The sequence below is a fragment of the Cotesia typhae genome, unplaced genomic scaffold, assembly GCF_013202065.1.
Source record: "Cotesia typhae breed Kobodo isofemale line unplaced genomic scaffold, CoteBio_Ctyphae contig_123, whole genome shotgun sequence".
NCBI classification, from domain to species: domain Eukaryota; kingdom Metazoa; phylum Arthropoda; class Insecta; order Hymenoptera; family Braconidae; genus Cotesia; species Cotesia typhae.
The window spans coordinates 3,880,142-3,897,046 of record NW_027423715.1 but is presented as its reverse complement, the minus strand read 5'-3'; the positions used below and the strand labels follow the sequence as shown (position 1 = coordinate 3,897,046).

General features: G+C 36.2%; 1 protein-coding gene across 12 annotated transcripts in view; it reads right to left on the bottom strand.

Annotated features, from left to right (window-relative positions):
• Positions 1-16,905, bottom strand: part of LOC141533567 (protein groucho-like) — a 57,766-nt gene that overhangs the window by 19,008 nt on the left and 21,853 nt on the right. For all 12 annotated transcript variants that reach the window (XM_074252545.1, XM_074252555.1, XM_074252569.1 and 9 more), the window contains 2 exons: positions 14,057-14,101; positions 1,558-1,695 (listed from right to left, as the gene is read on the bottom strand). In XM_074252545.1, coding sequence (XP_074108646.1) covers positions 1,558-1,695; positions 14,057-14,101 — 183 coding nt within the window. The remainder of the gene's footprint in view (positions 1-1,557; positions 1,696-14,056; positions 14,102-16,905) is intronic.

Here is a 16,905-nt window from a genome sequence, read left to right as displayed (position 1 = left end):
TCCGCTCTTGGGTATCACGGATCAGCAGTTCTTGGCCGGTGCTTACTGCCAGCTGACTCGGCTCCGGCACGGATAAAGATGAAAAAGTTTTGCTTCGCTATAAAACCCGGCTAATGAGAAAGATTTAAATAAAAGGGGTTTCTAAGTTATCAAACCGTCTACTGTTTAGTTCGGCTGGTTAATAACTTGCCAAACACTTTTTACAACTTTTTATGTTAAACCATTCCACAATAATTGAATTTAAACTTTTTCCAGTATTTAATCAAATATTCAAGCGTTCACTTGACACAAATACCCGACACGGGCTTTAATTTGCTTTTAATAAAATATTTAATTAAAGATTATGAGTTATCACTGTAATTGACGCGTTTTAAACGAATTAAGTTCTCGAAAGTTTTTAAATAAAATGACACAGTAGTAAGTCGGTTATAACTCGGTGAGGTGCAACGTTAAATCCCGTGAGAGTTGCGGTGAAATGGAAGGAATCCTCGGGTCTAAGAGCCAATGTGTAGTAATGCAAAGGGCTTGATAAGAGATAGGGTTGTCAGGAGGACAAAGACGGTTGATAACTTTGAGAAGACTTCTTGTGTGTAAGGATTTCCAAGCGTGCAGAGTACTTTACTGTAGAGGAGGAAGGAAACGACTCTGTCGAATTAAATGGAAAGAGGAAGAGGAAGAAGACGAGAAGGATGAAGATGAAGATGAAGATGAAGACAATGTGGGAAAGGAAGATGAGGACATTGTCGCTTGCGTGAATTCAAAATTGATCCCTCTGTTTTACAGTCCCTCAGGGGTTATTTCCTCCGTTGGATCTGCAGCCTATTTTCCGGAACGGGTGAGCGAGGAATGCTGATTAGTTGGCGCTCGAGCATACACCACCATAACACTATAACCTATCCAACTGGCAGAGTTTACTAGCAGGTTAAGTTAGCACGCCGACTGAAGAGATGTTCTCTCACTGTGAATGATAAGATTCATAGGAGATTCGTGTGTCGGTGTTGGTTGGCGGTGGCGACACCAGAGAGACCGGATAGATAGATATATCTACATCTATAATATTATAGGTAGTGTGAGGGACCGAGATGAACGAACAAGGGAAGAAGGAATATGTCGAGTCTGGTCTTGGGTGATGGTGAAGCGAACCCCCCGGCTTAATAGAGAGGAAATTGAGTACTCGAGAGCAATATTGAGGAGAATTTCAGATTTGCGAGTAGAACAACCAATTGAGAAGATGAGGCGGTAAGAGATTCTCTTTTCTTCTCTTAACAGGAAGGAGATAGTTATGCTCGAATAAGACGAAATACACTTAAATGTGTATATAGTTATATGTTGAGCGTGTTTTAATTAATGTCTGGTTTATGATTGTCTGGTGAAAATTATTGAGAAAATGAAAAACAATTTTGATAGGATTCAATAAAATAGGTGATCGTTAATTGGTTTTAATTTTATTGTCGTTTTGAATGAATGAGTGAATGATGAGTGAATAACTGAATAAGTGAGTAGTTGATTGATTTGATGGTTTTAATGACACTGGACGGTTTTAAATAAAATACTTACGCCAATAATTGAATTTAATTCGGTCATTGTGACTTGTTTTGCGCGGTCGACAGCACTGGCCACTTGCTGATGATGCTCTTGTGACAAAAATGGCAAGATCTGCCCGATGATGGCGTTTAACCGTTTGGCAATCTCCGTCTGTAAGATCAAAGAACAAATAGTGAATTAATATTGAGGTCAATAAATCTCGAGTCTGTTGAACTAGTCAAGTAGTGATAGATGAGGGTTAAGGAGTAGAGAGTTGAGAGTTGAGAGAAGAGACGAAGATGAGAATGCTGGTGGTAGTAATAATCGTGAGAGATGCACAAAAGCTTTCAGTGCAAACGACAAGACGTTGAGTGTAGGACACCCGCCCGCAAGGAGCAATCAAGCTCAATATCAAAGCAAGACGAGCTACCAAATTGAATCAACCAAGTACCAGCGTCAATTTCTCAACGTCAACCGCATCTCTTAACCTCTCTTCATCTCTCACACTCTTACTCTCTCACTTACTTACTTATACCGTAAACCATTTATTTTATACATAATAATAATAATAATGATACTACCGCTCGTCTAATAATTTTATAAACTTATATTTGAAATTTGTTTTTCATAAAATGACTTGTCGACTTTGATAAACTTTCAATTAATTTAAAAATAGTAAAACAGAGATAAAGTAACAAAAAGCTGTCGAGTAATTATTTAAAAACACTCAATTGAGAAGATGCGAGAGTTATTTACAGTTTGTGGTGAAATTTGTCGCGAGATGAAGAAAAAAGTGAAGTAAAATAAAAAGCAGACAGTAGAAATTGGATTAAAACAACGAAAGCACGTAGAAAGCGACGAGAAAACCATCTCGTTGACGATTCAATCTTCAGACGACTAATAGAATTACTCAGACACCGTCGAGCTTTTTTTTTTTTTTTTATTATTTTATTTCTCTTTTACTTTAACTCTCCTGCTTCCATTACTACTACTAAACTCACGGCAATTAAAGTGCCACGAAAAGCCGCTTTTCGTTCACCACTTCAGAACATTTACTTTTTTCTTTACTCTCTACATCTACTGACAAAAAAAAAAAAAAAAAAAAAAAAGAACTCTATTTCATTTCAATTTGTAATAGTATTAAATATTAAAATATTTAAAAACTTCTTCTCTGAAGAAATATCAGGAAATTGTCAATATTTAAATTATAATATCAATATTATACCTTATAATTTGGATAAAACAATAATCTTTTTTTTTGTTGACAATAATTAGTACCAATTAGACTAATGTCTACCCTCTTTTGGTTACTAATTTATGAGGTATGTAAAATAAATAACAAATAATAATAATAATAATAGTAAGGGTAATAATAATAACTAACCAAACAACTCACGTGTACCACATAGCATGTCAGGGGATCATTAACAAGCTGGCAAAGTAATCCCCTTGTCATTTATATAATACGCAGGGTATGTAGCGTATATATGTACTCCATCAACATTCAACATCACCGCCATCACACCATCTACCACTACGAGCACCAGCAGCAGGCGTCTTTATTTCTTTTATTTTGTCACCCCTAAACGAGCTACGGCTCGAGGCGTCGAGTACCACTGGGGTGTGAACGCTAATTGAAATATCGCAGCCACTGAAATTCCTGACATTCTCACCCTCGTAGCACACACTCATACTCGCACTCGTACTCTAACAATTACTGGGACTACAACGAGTTTTAAGTAATGGTTTGAGTAGATGGAAAAGGGCGTACGTTCAATCTCGCGATAACTTTAAAGGTGAGGGTGAGAGTGAAAAGTGAAGAATGAGATGTGAGGGGCTGAGGAATGGGTTTTTAGGGTTCTGTCTGCTAAGGAGATACGTTTTCAAGGCACCAGCTTTAAACCTCGGTTTCAGGCTCTCAAATAAAGGGGATATGACTCGTTTTAATTACTCGTCACCTCACCCCCAGCCATTAAGCTTCTGATTATAATAAAAACGAAGAATAAAAGGGAGAAATAATAATGTTAGGCTCAACCGGAGAAGCCGAGTTTTGTTTAAATTTTTAAAATATTAAACCCTTTGGACGGATAAGTTGATTTTACTCATACTATCTGCTAGACAGGATACTTTAACCGTGGTAAAAAGGAAAATAGGAAAAAGGGAGGAAAAGTTTGAGAGTGAGAAGGGAAGATTGCAGAATCGAGGAGGCGGGGAGCAGCTGCAGACGTAATTGCGTTCCCGAGAAGTTTTCCCTGGGCGAAGGAGGTAACCAAGAAAATAATGAATGGGGTTCAAGTGCTCTCTAGTAAGCTGAAGGGTGAATGAGTGAGTCAGTTGTGAGGTAAAAGGGTCTAACTCACTTTTTTTTCCTTTTTTTTTAAAACAGACCAGAGTTTCACTCTTTTTTTTTTTTTTTTTTATTTTTATCTGGGTAGCAAAGCTGTTTTCAGGCTGGCTCGTTTCCTGGTCTCTTGTCTTACGTCTTACTCCAATAAACCGACTCTTTACCTACTGGACTATTAATTTATTTGCTTTTGTTCGGGACAAAAAAAAAAAAAAAAAAAAAAAAACTTTCATCTTTCAACACTTTCTGGTAAATAAAAGTTTACTTTGAATTCAATGTGTTTTTTTTTAAGCTGGATGAAAATTTTATTTAGAATATAAATTACAATAAAAAGTTTAAATACATTAAAGTGCTTGGAGCATTGTGTAGAATAAGGTTAACCGCACTCGAGTATAGAGTAATGTAGGGGTAGTTTTATAGGTAGGGAATAGGGAATAGGGGCTTAAACGTTAACTGGCGTAGAGGCGTGGCATGAAAATGCAAACCAACGAACCAAGATAAAATTCTTTAGCTGTAGTAAAACGGTGACGTTAACTGAATGCTCCCACGACGCCTCTTTTAACTTTTTCTTCCTCTTTTCCTCTCAACTCGCAACACCCTCATCTTTTCATCCCCATACGTATACATTATATCACTATATACCTCCTTATATTCATACTCTTTCCTCTTACCCATATGTATAAAAGTTATATTACATATATGTAGACATTACTCAAAAGTCTACTGCTACGGCTGTCGATACCTCAAGAGATACCTCGATAATTCAATACTGGAAAAAAAAAAATAAAAATAAAAAAAGCCCTCGAGAATCCCGATACTTGTAGTATTATCAAGTATTTTATAAACTTATATATATTTTTTCTATTTTTATTTTATTTATTTTATTCTCTTCTTTCCACTTGTAACTTTTCCCGTCAATACCAATGCTATAAAGTCGGATATATGTTCTCGAGAAAAGTTATTTCGTTCTTGTAGTTTTTATTCTACAAGATTGATAAATATATATAGATATGTCTATGAAAAATGAATAGATAGAGAGAAGGAAATAAAAGAGAAATATTATGTTGACTTGTGTTTTATTGATATCGGGAATCGCGAAAGGAGATAGTTATTTATATTTTATATTTTAGTTTGAAACGGTGATTGTTGAATTTAGTAGCCGAGAATGTCTTAGAGTGAATCTCATTAGCACGGTGGAATCAGTAAATTGTTTCTGGACTAACAGACATCTCATCAGAGAATCGGACTTGGAGAGACATTGGAATCAAGCATCAAGCAAACAGCAGTCAGAGTTTACTGGCAGTCGACACAGTAGGTTCATTGAAACATGAAACAGTAGTTGTCCGTGTCCCCGTTGTCATCGTTTGAGTTAGGACGGTGCTCGGGGTTCGAGTTCGGGAGTTGGGAGACCAGACTCGCTATGAAATTGAATAGAACAGAACCAGAATGGACTATTATGTAGTAAGGTTCAAAGGTAAACAAGAATCAATCAATTGTAGGTCGATGTCGATGTGTATACCATTCTAAAGAGACAGTTGACAAAGCAAGCACCGAAGGGTATGTGTAGACAAAGCTGACATCCAAACAGAGATACACGATACATCCCCAAAGGGGGATGATGGTAATGGCCATAGTTGTAGTTGTAGTGTACCAAGAATCACAGATCGGAAATTATTTCTATCGCAATTGCTCAGAGTTTTTCAGTTAGTCAACCCAGTGTGTGTGTGTGTGTGTGTGTGTGTGTGTGTGTGTGTGTGTGTGTGTGTGTGTGTGTGGTTGTCGATTTGAACGGGAAAAATAATGGACCGAGAACCAGAAGCCAAAGTGATCTCTTGTCATGTAGATAAAATCGATACGAACAAGAAGAAGAATAAGCAAAAGGGTGATGACGTCCTGAATTTGTGGTTGTAAGTGGTCCTTGAGCGATTGCAAATGTACGAGAGACCTACCCGATAGACAGCGAAAAACCTTGGTGTTTGGATATTTGAACAGCCGAGTGCTTTGTCAGCACTTTACTTACTTGAGATACTACTTGACTAGTTGGCTATATGGATCTATAGTGGTCCTGTATAATATGTACAGTGTGTGAGGGTGAGTGTGCAGCGCTGACCCTAAGGCTTGCTATTTTCCTCAATGCCTTTAGTATTTGAGACGAAGCGACACTTTGTGTTGGATATTTCAGAGGGTCAAACTACTCTCCGTAAAAGGTCAAGTATTTGCATAATGTCAAGGACATTTACAATGGCTCAGGAAATAGGATAGTTGGAAGCAATGACATCTACGACCCGAATGGTACATCTTTTATTACTGTGGTATGAATTAAATATTGAATGACAATGTATAGTCTTGGTCAAGTATAGGTTACACTGTTGGTGCTGGTGTTGGGAGTAATGATTGGCCGATGTCAAGATTGACGAGATACAAGAGCTTTTGAGTGGTATACACGATGTTCGCATGAACGAGGAATGATCGATTATCTTAGGTTCGCTCACTGGGATCCGGTGAATTAGGAGTAATCATGGATATTGAACGTTACTCCTTCCATGCGGAAGACGACGAGGGTTTTCAGTACCTGATCGTCTGGTGATATCGCTAATAAGGGGGTGTCCTTGAACACGATATAAACTATACGCCAGACTCAACTAATACTACCAGATCGAAGGTACACACCACTTACAACGGGATTGCCTTTACAATCTAATACATACTGACAAGCTCCACACTAGACTTGCTAACTGCTTCGTCCCTATTTAAATCCAAGCCTTTGCTCCACAGCTAGTTAGATTATAGTACAAGGGAACCAACTCTGCTCTACTCTCTGACATTGACGTTTGCAACAAGATCACCAGCATACAATGTTGTGAATAGACAGATGGCCGCTGGTTAATCGACCGAGCGTAGCAAGACTCACTGAAACCACGTTAACGGGTTTGCACGATTTGATACCATTTACTCGCACACATACACTCTCACCACACTTTGTACGTCCATGCATGTATATATATATATATATATATATATATATATATATATATATATATATATATATATATATATATAAACTAAACTCTGCTCTCTGCACTCTGCTCACTGCCGCGTGTTCAACCGCAACCGACTAGCTCGTACATCGAGAGTGGCTTGCCCAGTCGAACGATGCTTTTGGCTTGACCAAGAACCACATCCTCATGTTCATAGGCTTGGTAACATTCACTAACTAACGCAGATAGATATATATATATATATTCGTCAGATCTTTCTTCTATTTTTCATTTTCGACTTATGTTTTTAATAATTTACAATTTCAAGTTGTCGTACGCTTTGGGACTCAATCAATGATAAATTATTATCTATCTAACCATTTTAATGAAATTGAATTCTCTTTATCTACTCGGCTCTATTAATATGACAAAATCCCCTTAATCCTCGAGATAAAATCATAGAGTTAATTTAGTACTCGCAGTCCAATCCGTAAAGTAGCAGTAATTAATTATCAAGATGCTATTATAAAAAGCCTTAACAGATTCTCTAAACTTGGGTCATCCTAATTGACTCGGTTGTTCGTACAGCCGTAATTAGTGCTGATGAATGAAATAGAAACCATATTGTATAGTTGGAGTTGAAGTAAATCGTTGATTTGGGTGCATTGTTAAGTTGTGGCTTAAAACCGTTGGAAACGTTATCACCAATATGAATGCACTAGTTGTACTTGGGTCTAAACTCGGCAACAACTCGTATAAAGTATACACAACGAGTAAAGTCTGATCAAGAGAATAGATAGAGAATACAGAAAGTAGATGTTGGAATAGAGCGAGAGATATCCGGTAGGTTGTAGGTTGTAGCTCGTAGGTTGTAGCTTGTAGCTTGTAGCTGGTAACTAAAGCATCAGAATCTAAGTGTGAGTGGGTGGATGCGGTTGGACTAGGCTCACACCCACCCGAGTGTGGTCACTCTCTGGTCGAGGCGATGTGAGAGTCCACTGGTGACCACTAAACCCACCTGATGTATCCAAGTTTCTCTTTGCCTCTCAGCCATTTGGCTCTTCCTATTCACCTTCCCACACAGATAGTACTTCAGACTAACCAGTATGCATCAATGTACTAGTGTACTGGCATCACTAACACCGAGGGTGATGCTATTAGTAGCGATGTTGTAGTTGTTATAGTTCTTGTTATACTTGTAGTTGTAGTTGTAGTAGTAGGTGGTTGATAGTAATGGTGGTGATGTGAAGGCTTCGACCTTGATTCAACTGGAGCCAACTCTGGCTGGCAGTGAGGCAACCAACCAACCAGCCCACTAGCCAGCCAGCCAGCTAGCCAGCCAGCCAACCAACCAGCCCTTTCCTTTGGAACACTCTGACGCGCAAACCCGTAGCTCTGGCTTGGAACCGCAAACCCACAACGGGCTACTGCCTTGATTAAACGCACCATACACCGCCATTATCGCTGATTGCGCTAAACATTATCGGACTTGCCACTGGGCACTACCACCTCTCGATACATGTTGCAGCAGTAGCAGCAGCATTATAATACCAACTATAACCTACATAGCATAGTAATACCATGAAACCTAGACACACCACATCAGAGAGCATACAGAGAATAGGGAATGAGAGTAGATAGTATTGTGTGTGTGTGTGTGTGTGTGTGTGTGTGTGTGTGTGTGTGTGTGTGTGTGTGTGTGTGTCAGTATTGTATGCTGTGATCCACCCACGGGACAATTATTGGCCAGGTTGCTCCAAAGCTTTCCGCTTTTAGATCCAGTATGTATTTCGCTATCTAACTCCGGTGGTGCTGTTGTTGCTGTAACTATTGTTGGACTGGGTCTCGGCTGACACATTCATCGGATATATTTCTCGATAGACGGTTCTCCAATCGCTTATCTAATGTTCCTTTTGATAATAATTTCACAATGACTACAATGACTAGCATTATGGTTATGATGGAACTGAAATTCTGAGTGGGTTTAAAACACAAAACTTTGGCAATACTTGGACGAGTTTAATTACCGGATTAATATTAGTTTATAAAATAATCAGAGCTCTTGTAAACAACTAACCAGCAATATTTCAGGCTGGTTGGTGGGTGTGTTCGCCGAGGAAAGTTTTACCTTCCAAACAATGAGAATAAGTGTATAGGTATAAGGTATACATTTAAAATTATTAGTGAATATAAGAGCAAGAGTGGGTGTAACACCACAAACCTATCTTTGTCTCTCTTCGGTGTAAATATATAGTAGAGTGTAGGAGGCAGGAGGCAAGTTTGTAATAATTTTAAGCGACTCGGCAGTCCTCGGGGAACCTACTTAATGTACGACGTAATTAACGGTGGCGTTCACCAGTCGCGTATAACAAGGCGGAAAGACGGTTGTGCTACAACGGGGTGGTAAATTTTCCTCTCTCTTTCTTCATTTCCCATCTTCCATCTCCCATCCCAAAGCCAGCTCGATTTCTCAGTCGTCTTTGTCGCCGTCTTCGTCTTTTTGCATTTACTCTCTGCCCGAGGCTCTCCGCAAAACACAAATTAGCGTCGGGCTCTGTAGTAGTATGTATGCTTCCCACTCTGTACTCTGTAATACCGAGCCGCTACGACAATAAGCAATAAAGACCGACAGCGTAAGGGTTAGAGTGTATGAGCAAATTGGATGAATGTATATGTACGTATTCATGTAAATGTTCAAGAGAAAGAGATGTATAATATTATATACAGGCCCCTCGTTAATGCGTTGACGCCTTGGTCTTGCTTCGTCGTCCCTATTTCACTCCATATATATATATATATATATATATATATATATATATATATATATATATATGAACATTTACATACTCAAGACTCACAATACCGCAGCCATTCACCCATTCAAGCAACCCCCGTACTAAAATGCAAACTCTCGTCTCTCGGTGCCTTATTACGTTCTCCCGCACACTTATTCTGACTGATATGTCCTCACCAAACAAAATCACTCTCACACCACAGTTCTGTCACTCGTGAATGCTCCCTTATTTATTATTTACTCACACACCCGAGTTTCTATCTCTACTGTGCTTTGCCGTGAATTCTCCAAGTAAATTTCTTGGGCAAGTGATTTTATAAAGTCTTCGAGAATCTCAACGGTTTGTTGGGGTGAACTTAAATGAATTATAAACTAGGGAATAAAACTTCAACTCCGAGGAAGCGTTTAGATTCTCAAGAATTAATTGACTGTTAAAAAATATCGCTTCTTAATTACCCATTCATTAAGTATAGGAAAGAGGATATAAGATATAAGATCAAGTTTCTTAATTAAAAAATTACTCTGATTTTAACTCTCCTCCAATGGAATTAAAATATATTCATATATGTTTTCAATATAATATAATATAAATCTCTTAGAGAAAAAAACCAAAAAACCTGACCATGCTATTTTTCCATATCGTTGTTAAAATTCCATTATTTTCATCAGAAAAAACAGCAACTTCAATTAAATAAACCCGCAGAATATTCCACGTATCCGAGTTATTTCATTTCTGTATGCATAACGTATAAAACTTATCATGCTCCAGCCTCCCCCAGACACATTTATACATCCTCATATCCTCATCATCATATCTGTGTGTAAATGTATAAAATACACATACAAGAGTTATATACAGCGTTAACCACACTGGATTTTTAAGTCCCACAGATTCTCGTTTCATTTTCATCCCTCGTATCCGTATCATCATCTAAACATTCGTAATCCGTCCTACCTCAATGCCGACTGAAAGTTATAGAAGCGACGCTGATAAAATACATATTTTTTACAGCCAACTGTTTGAGTAACTTTATCAGTTTCCCATACTCCTCATACCTATAACACACACGATCTTATACACCACCACTTGGCTCCATATTTATATTTATTTTTTTATTTCACTACGACTTTTATGACACATTCAAGCAGTGGATTCTCGCTTTACTCGGCTCCTTCTTTTTCATTTCATTTTATACTTTTTCTTCCAGCTACATCTCCATCTTTCCTTCACCAGACAGTTATTTTTTACTCTCTTTGCTCCCCTATTCAGAGAGCTGTAAAGGGAGTCAATCCCCAGAGTTTTGTCGTTGGGTTTAATATGTTTCATTTACATGCACACACTGACGTATAAAAAGTTCTGACACTGCTGCTGGGATAAAAAAACTCGAGCTCGCTGTTGTAGAATTTTTTTAGACTCTAGACTAGAGCGAATAGTAGAACAAGGAACGTTTTCTCCGGCGCCTCGTTTCCGCTTACCCTCTGCTCGGTTTTTATTTTATTAAACCCGGGGTACAGACCCGTGCCCCCTTATAGTTTACGTATACTTTACGTACCTACTAGCTGACTCGTAAAAAGCTTTTCAGGAGTTTCGGGTTCCAGCCGTAATTTTTTACTGGCACACTTTTTTTATGTGTAATAAGTATGTACCGAGTTGAGTAACTTTAATTTTTTTACTGCCTATACCGTTTATGATTTTATGTATTATACATATATGGATATTCTTTTTATAAAGGGGATAAAGAACATTGAAAATATCTGGTAGGTAATGAAAAAATTTTTTACCGACATCAAATGAATTTTTATAAAAAAATATTGAATTAATATGATAGGTAAAAAATTTATAAAATGATATTGAAGTTCTGACGGGCAATGAATTTAATTGTGAATTAATTAAATGGATTTTTATGATTTCTGAATTAATATTTAATAATTTTATTTCAATGGTACTTGTTTTTTTTTTTTTTTTTTTTTTTGGGTGTAAAATGTAAAATTAAATTTTTTCATTCTCCAATCATTTGGACTCATCAATTCAAAAGAGAATCCACTGTATACTCGACTCAGGTATTCCCTTTTTCCCTATCACCGTTTTGATTTTTAGCCATTTTCGCTGGTCTCCTGTTTTTTATTCCCCGATATTAGAAAACAGAGGATAAATAAATGAAAAAAAAAAAAAAATTGTTAAAAATATTGAAATAAAAGGAAAACGAGTAAATAAAAATTGGCAAGAATCACAAGGGGTAAAAAAATATAAATAAAAATAGAATAGAATACAATAGAAAAAGGTAAAAAAGTAAGGTAGGAAGAGATTGGAATTTGCGAGTATTGATCGAGGGGTATATATTTAGCTTTTTTTGCGCATGAGCTCGTTTAATCGGTAAATGAATAATGAGTGGCTGAAACGTCCGGGTGCAGAACGTGGCTAGCAGCGCTCTTGCTGGAAAAAAGCACGTGAAAAGAGAATAACGGAAAAGCAAATTGGAAAAGCGGGACAGACGAAATGAGAATTATTGCGCAAATAGACACAGAGCCAGCTTCCAGCGCAGTCCATAGCGAGCTGGGGCAAGTAAAGAGGAGGAAAAAAATATAAAAATTGAAAAAAATAAATAAATAAAGACTGGAAGAAGGGGATATGAGGATTGAGGACTGGGGGTTGAGCCAGAGGTCAGATCGAGTGCAAAACAAAATCAAATTATTCGTAGTGGTTGCCGTTATTTTCCATGCGTGAATTTTATTAATCCATACTATACCGAGCTTATATTTTTCATCATTTTTTATGCTCTTTTTAGATACTATAAAATATCATACCATTGAAATTTAACACCTCACTCGTAATTCAGCTTCAATGTAATTCCGGTCTTTTTCTCTACTGCTATTTACCCATCGGTACACTTTACATTAAAACCTTTTTATTATTATTTTTATTTTTATTTTTATTTTTATTTTTATTCTCTCTTTTCTATTGAATCGTAAAAACGGTCTATTCTATTTTTTACTTTTTTATTTTTTATTTATCATGAGGACAATGTTTACACGGGGAAAATGCGTCGCTCTTTAAACATTTTTCACTGTTGTATTTCGGCTCCGTACACTCTACAGCACATTGGACATGTGCTCTTGTAATCCACTGTTTGGGCCGTTTATTTATTTAACGAATTTGTTGCTGGGCATGAATTTTATCAACCGTTTTTTATTTATTTTCCATTTTAAATATTTAGTCATCGAGTTTAATTATTCGTCAGCTCGGTCGGGAATAAAGCACGTCGAAAAAAAAAAAAAATAAAATAAAATACAAAGGAAAATTTTTTCTCTATCAAAATATTATAAGAACAAGGATAAAAAAAATGTTAGCAATCGACGGGTAGGCCGGATTTGCGATAAAACGTTGGGATGGTGGAAAAAATACGGAGGGTGTGAACAGAGTGAACATGCCCTCGAGTAGAGCAAGGGGATGCCTTTTAAATATTCAATAAACGACGGCATTATTCTCGGCACGTCGACGCGTACCGGAGTGAAACAGTACACCGTACTGTAGAGTATACCGTTAAGAAAAAAGGAACCGCGGCGATGCGAGGAAAGCGCGAACGATAGTCTGAAAATAATAATAAAAAAGCTGTACACTGTACACTGTACAATGTACCCGGGAACGGGGAAAAATACATTAGAGAAAGAAAAAGTTAAGAACAGAAATAAAAAGACCCACCGGTAGAGCAAGGGTGAGTTTAAATGTTCTCAAAAGCTTACCTCACACCCTGATTTTCTACTCTGCGGACGAATTAAACATAGTTATATGGACGCAGACAGACCGACATGAAAAATAGTTGTACCACTGGGTCTGAGAGAGCAAGAAAGCTATTTATCCCCTTGAATTACCTGCCAGAAACTCAACCCTCATATTCTATAATTTTTATCTCAATCTCTGTATACATACATATATATTCATTCTATCCCTTGCAACCATTATTCTTCTCGTACCACAAACTTTCAACCCCTAATTTTATTTTTCCTAAAGATTTTTTCATTTATTATCGAGTATTTTATTCATTAATATCCATTGAATTTTATTTTATAAAATAGTTAAGTAGGTGTTTTTAATACAAATAATTATTAGCGAAAGCTTAGCCTCCGGAATTTTAAATTACTGCGGTAGGATCGCGTGATGGAGTGCTTCCTAAAGTAAAAGAAACAAAAAAAGCTCAGGATTAAGAACCCGTGGCGCTATTTCCATGTTATTACCTTGTTTACATATTTATTCAATAGACTGTGAGCCGAACAAACAAAACACCTTAATACTGAATGTTAGACATTCTTATTTTTTTCCATTTAAACTTTAAATAATCCCGCTTAATATATGTTAATGATTTATTAACACATATTTAAATAAAAATGTTTATTTTCTTTTTAATAAATAAATCATACCTGTTTGTGCATTTCCACATTGAGTCCGTAGGACATCTCGTAATACTGTAAATAAAAATAAATGGGATTATTATAGACAGATAAATGTTATTAGCTGAGTAAAAATGTGTATTTATGTAACTGGTGTATGATTTGTCTATCTGTCTGTCTGTCAATACATTATGTATGCACACACGTACATGTACAGACGACTTGTGTATGTGTTATCGTGAAAATGCCAATGAAAATGTATGATTCATGCAAAGCGTGATTGATTAAATGCATGGCTCAGTAACTCGGTACTAGTACGTGTCATATATAACATGGTAATACATGCCAATTCCACTTTTCATTTTAAAACGTTACGTGTAGTATGTAGTATGTAGTGTCGGATATATATTATACACATATATAATATATAATAACGAAATATCCATAAATGTGTATCGTGTATCGCGTACCGCGGGTTGCCAGAGGCCCAGAGAAAAGAGGAAAGAGGAAAGAGGCATACATATTACATATATGTATATACACATATTTATCTATATAATATTTACATATCTTTCATAAGACGGGTCAACTATATATTTTATTTTATTATATTTAATTTATAAGTATAAAAAAAAGTAAAAAGCTAAAATAAGAGGATTGAAATTCAAGACCGGTTTCTCGTGTAACAACGTTCCAACATCGTGTGTTACAAGTTAAGATATTATTTTATTTGCTAGACACTACTATTTATATATTTAATGCTTTTTTATTTTTATTTTATATTTATAGTATTTTTTAACTCACTATGTTTTAAATGTATTATTTACGGTCAAGCGATCCCAATGGTCATTAATTTATTTATTAATTTATTCAGAGATGAATTATTTATTCTACTACTGGATTTTTAGTATAATTTAATTATTCTCCTACAAAGTAGGAGTGTTTTAATTAAATATTAAAGTCTTGTAAGTTAATTTTTGCAAGTGTAAAAATAAAACACTCGGAGAAACGAATGATTATTATTGTTATAGTTATAATAAGTATAAAGAGTAATATAATATAAATGTAAAATAATAAACGGTGTTTCCGTTGGCGGTTTAGTTTCTATAGCATTTGCGACCTCGGCAAAGAGTTTGAGTGGACGAGGTTTTAACGAGCGTCCCGAATACCACAGTAGTCCTATCAAGTTATCCAAGTACCAACGAGCATTGTAAACGTCTTTTATGAAGATCGTAAAGAACCCGGTACAGTTCACCAGCTAAATATATCTCTATATATTTATATATTTTTATATATTTTAAAGACTAGACACGACCTGGGCGTTTTAACACCGTATCGCGATATTACTGCCTGAAATAATAAACCTGAATATTAATGGTTAACAATGACAGAAAATGCGATAAGCGATAAGCTATAGTTACTCTTTTAAACCGTGACATTAAATTTTCTTACTCAACAGTTACGATTACTAGCTCGAGAGTTCAAGGGAAATATCCTCGTTTACTATTTTTTATTATTATTACAAACAATAAAACATTTAACTGCCGATATTTACAGCTCTCAAAGTTTGTTATTCTTAAAATTTCAAATTGTTATTTGTTCTCTTAACTTAAAAAATTAACCAATCGAACTTGGCCTCTAAATAATAATTCGGTTTTATTGTCGCCAGTAAAATATTATATTTAACACCGGTAATTTAATTTTTTTTTTTTTTTAAACGTACATTCGACACCTGTATCCTTGTTATTATTTTCACCAAGTACCAAAATAATCGCCGGTGAAACAAGGAGAATGTGATAAATAAGGGGAGAATAAATTCGGGGCAATAACTAACACACCAAAGTAAAAAGTAGTAAAGCGAAAAATAAAAATATAAAGAAGAATTGCAATCACTTAGGTTAAGTGTTGGCAAGTCTTTTCTTCTTTATTACTTTAGCTTCTCGTTTTTACTCAACACTCAACGCTCAACACAAACGTTGCTCTGAAGACGAAGGAAGCAGGAGTTGTGAGGGAGCACTTTTGGACAATCTGCCGTGTACTATACTAGTGTAAGTACTAGTGCTGTGCCGGGCAATCGTAAAACTTGACGAGCTCGACAATTACATGAGAGAGTCGTAAAAACGTAATGTCCCGTGGGAGGTTTAGCTTCTCTTATACTCGGTATAAAATACTACACCATACTATAGTATAGTTGGCTCTGAAAGACACCAATCCTAAGCAGACGTAAGCGGGAAACACCCTCAAGAAAATGTTACGACGTTCAATATAAAATAAATCCCTATCATTTAACTTTTATCTTTATCTGTATTTTTATTTCGACTCTAACTTCCTCTTGTATTTTTCACCACTCTCCTTCAAGTTATAAGCATTACATTGTTTCACGGATTGCTACTGATGTATCGGAAATAAAGGGAAATTTATATCACATGTGAATACCGTTAATGTCTCGGATCTCGGAACTGGTGAGCTCTGAATTCTCTGAGTAGAAGTGAAAATAAAATAAAATTGTTCTATATTATTTTATATAGAGTCCGAGGAAACAGAGACTTGAGTATAATATGAAAACGTGAGTACTGAGTTGTATGGAGAGCAAACGTTCCAAACGGGGTCAAACTGTGCGGAAATGCTCACTCAACAACCAAAGGAAACACCACCATCCACCATCGTGTTCATTTGCTTTCCACTCACGGTTTCTATTCGTGAAACTCGTAGAGACGCTCAAGATACTTGTTGTTGTTTTATATTATGTATCATATTCTATACGCTGTGTTGAAAAAATATTTAAAATATAGACAAAAATAAAAGAGTTTTTGAATACTCGGAAAACTTTAAAGCCACCGAGTTTGAGTGTAATAGTCAAGTACTGCGTTATACTTTGG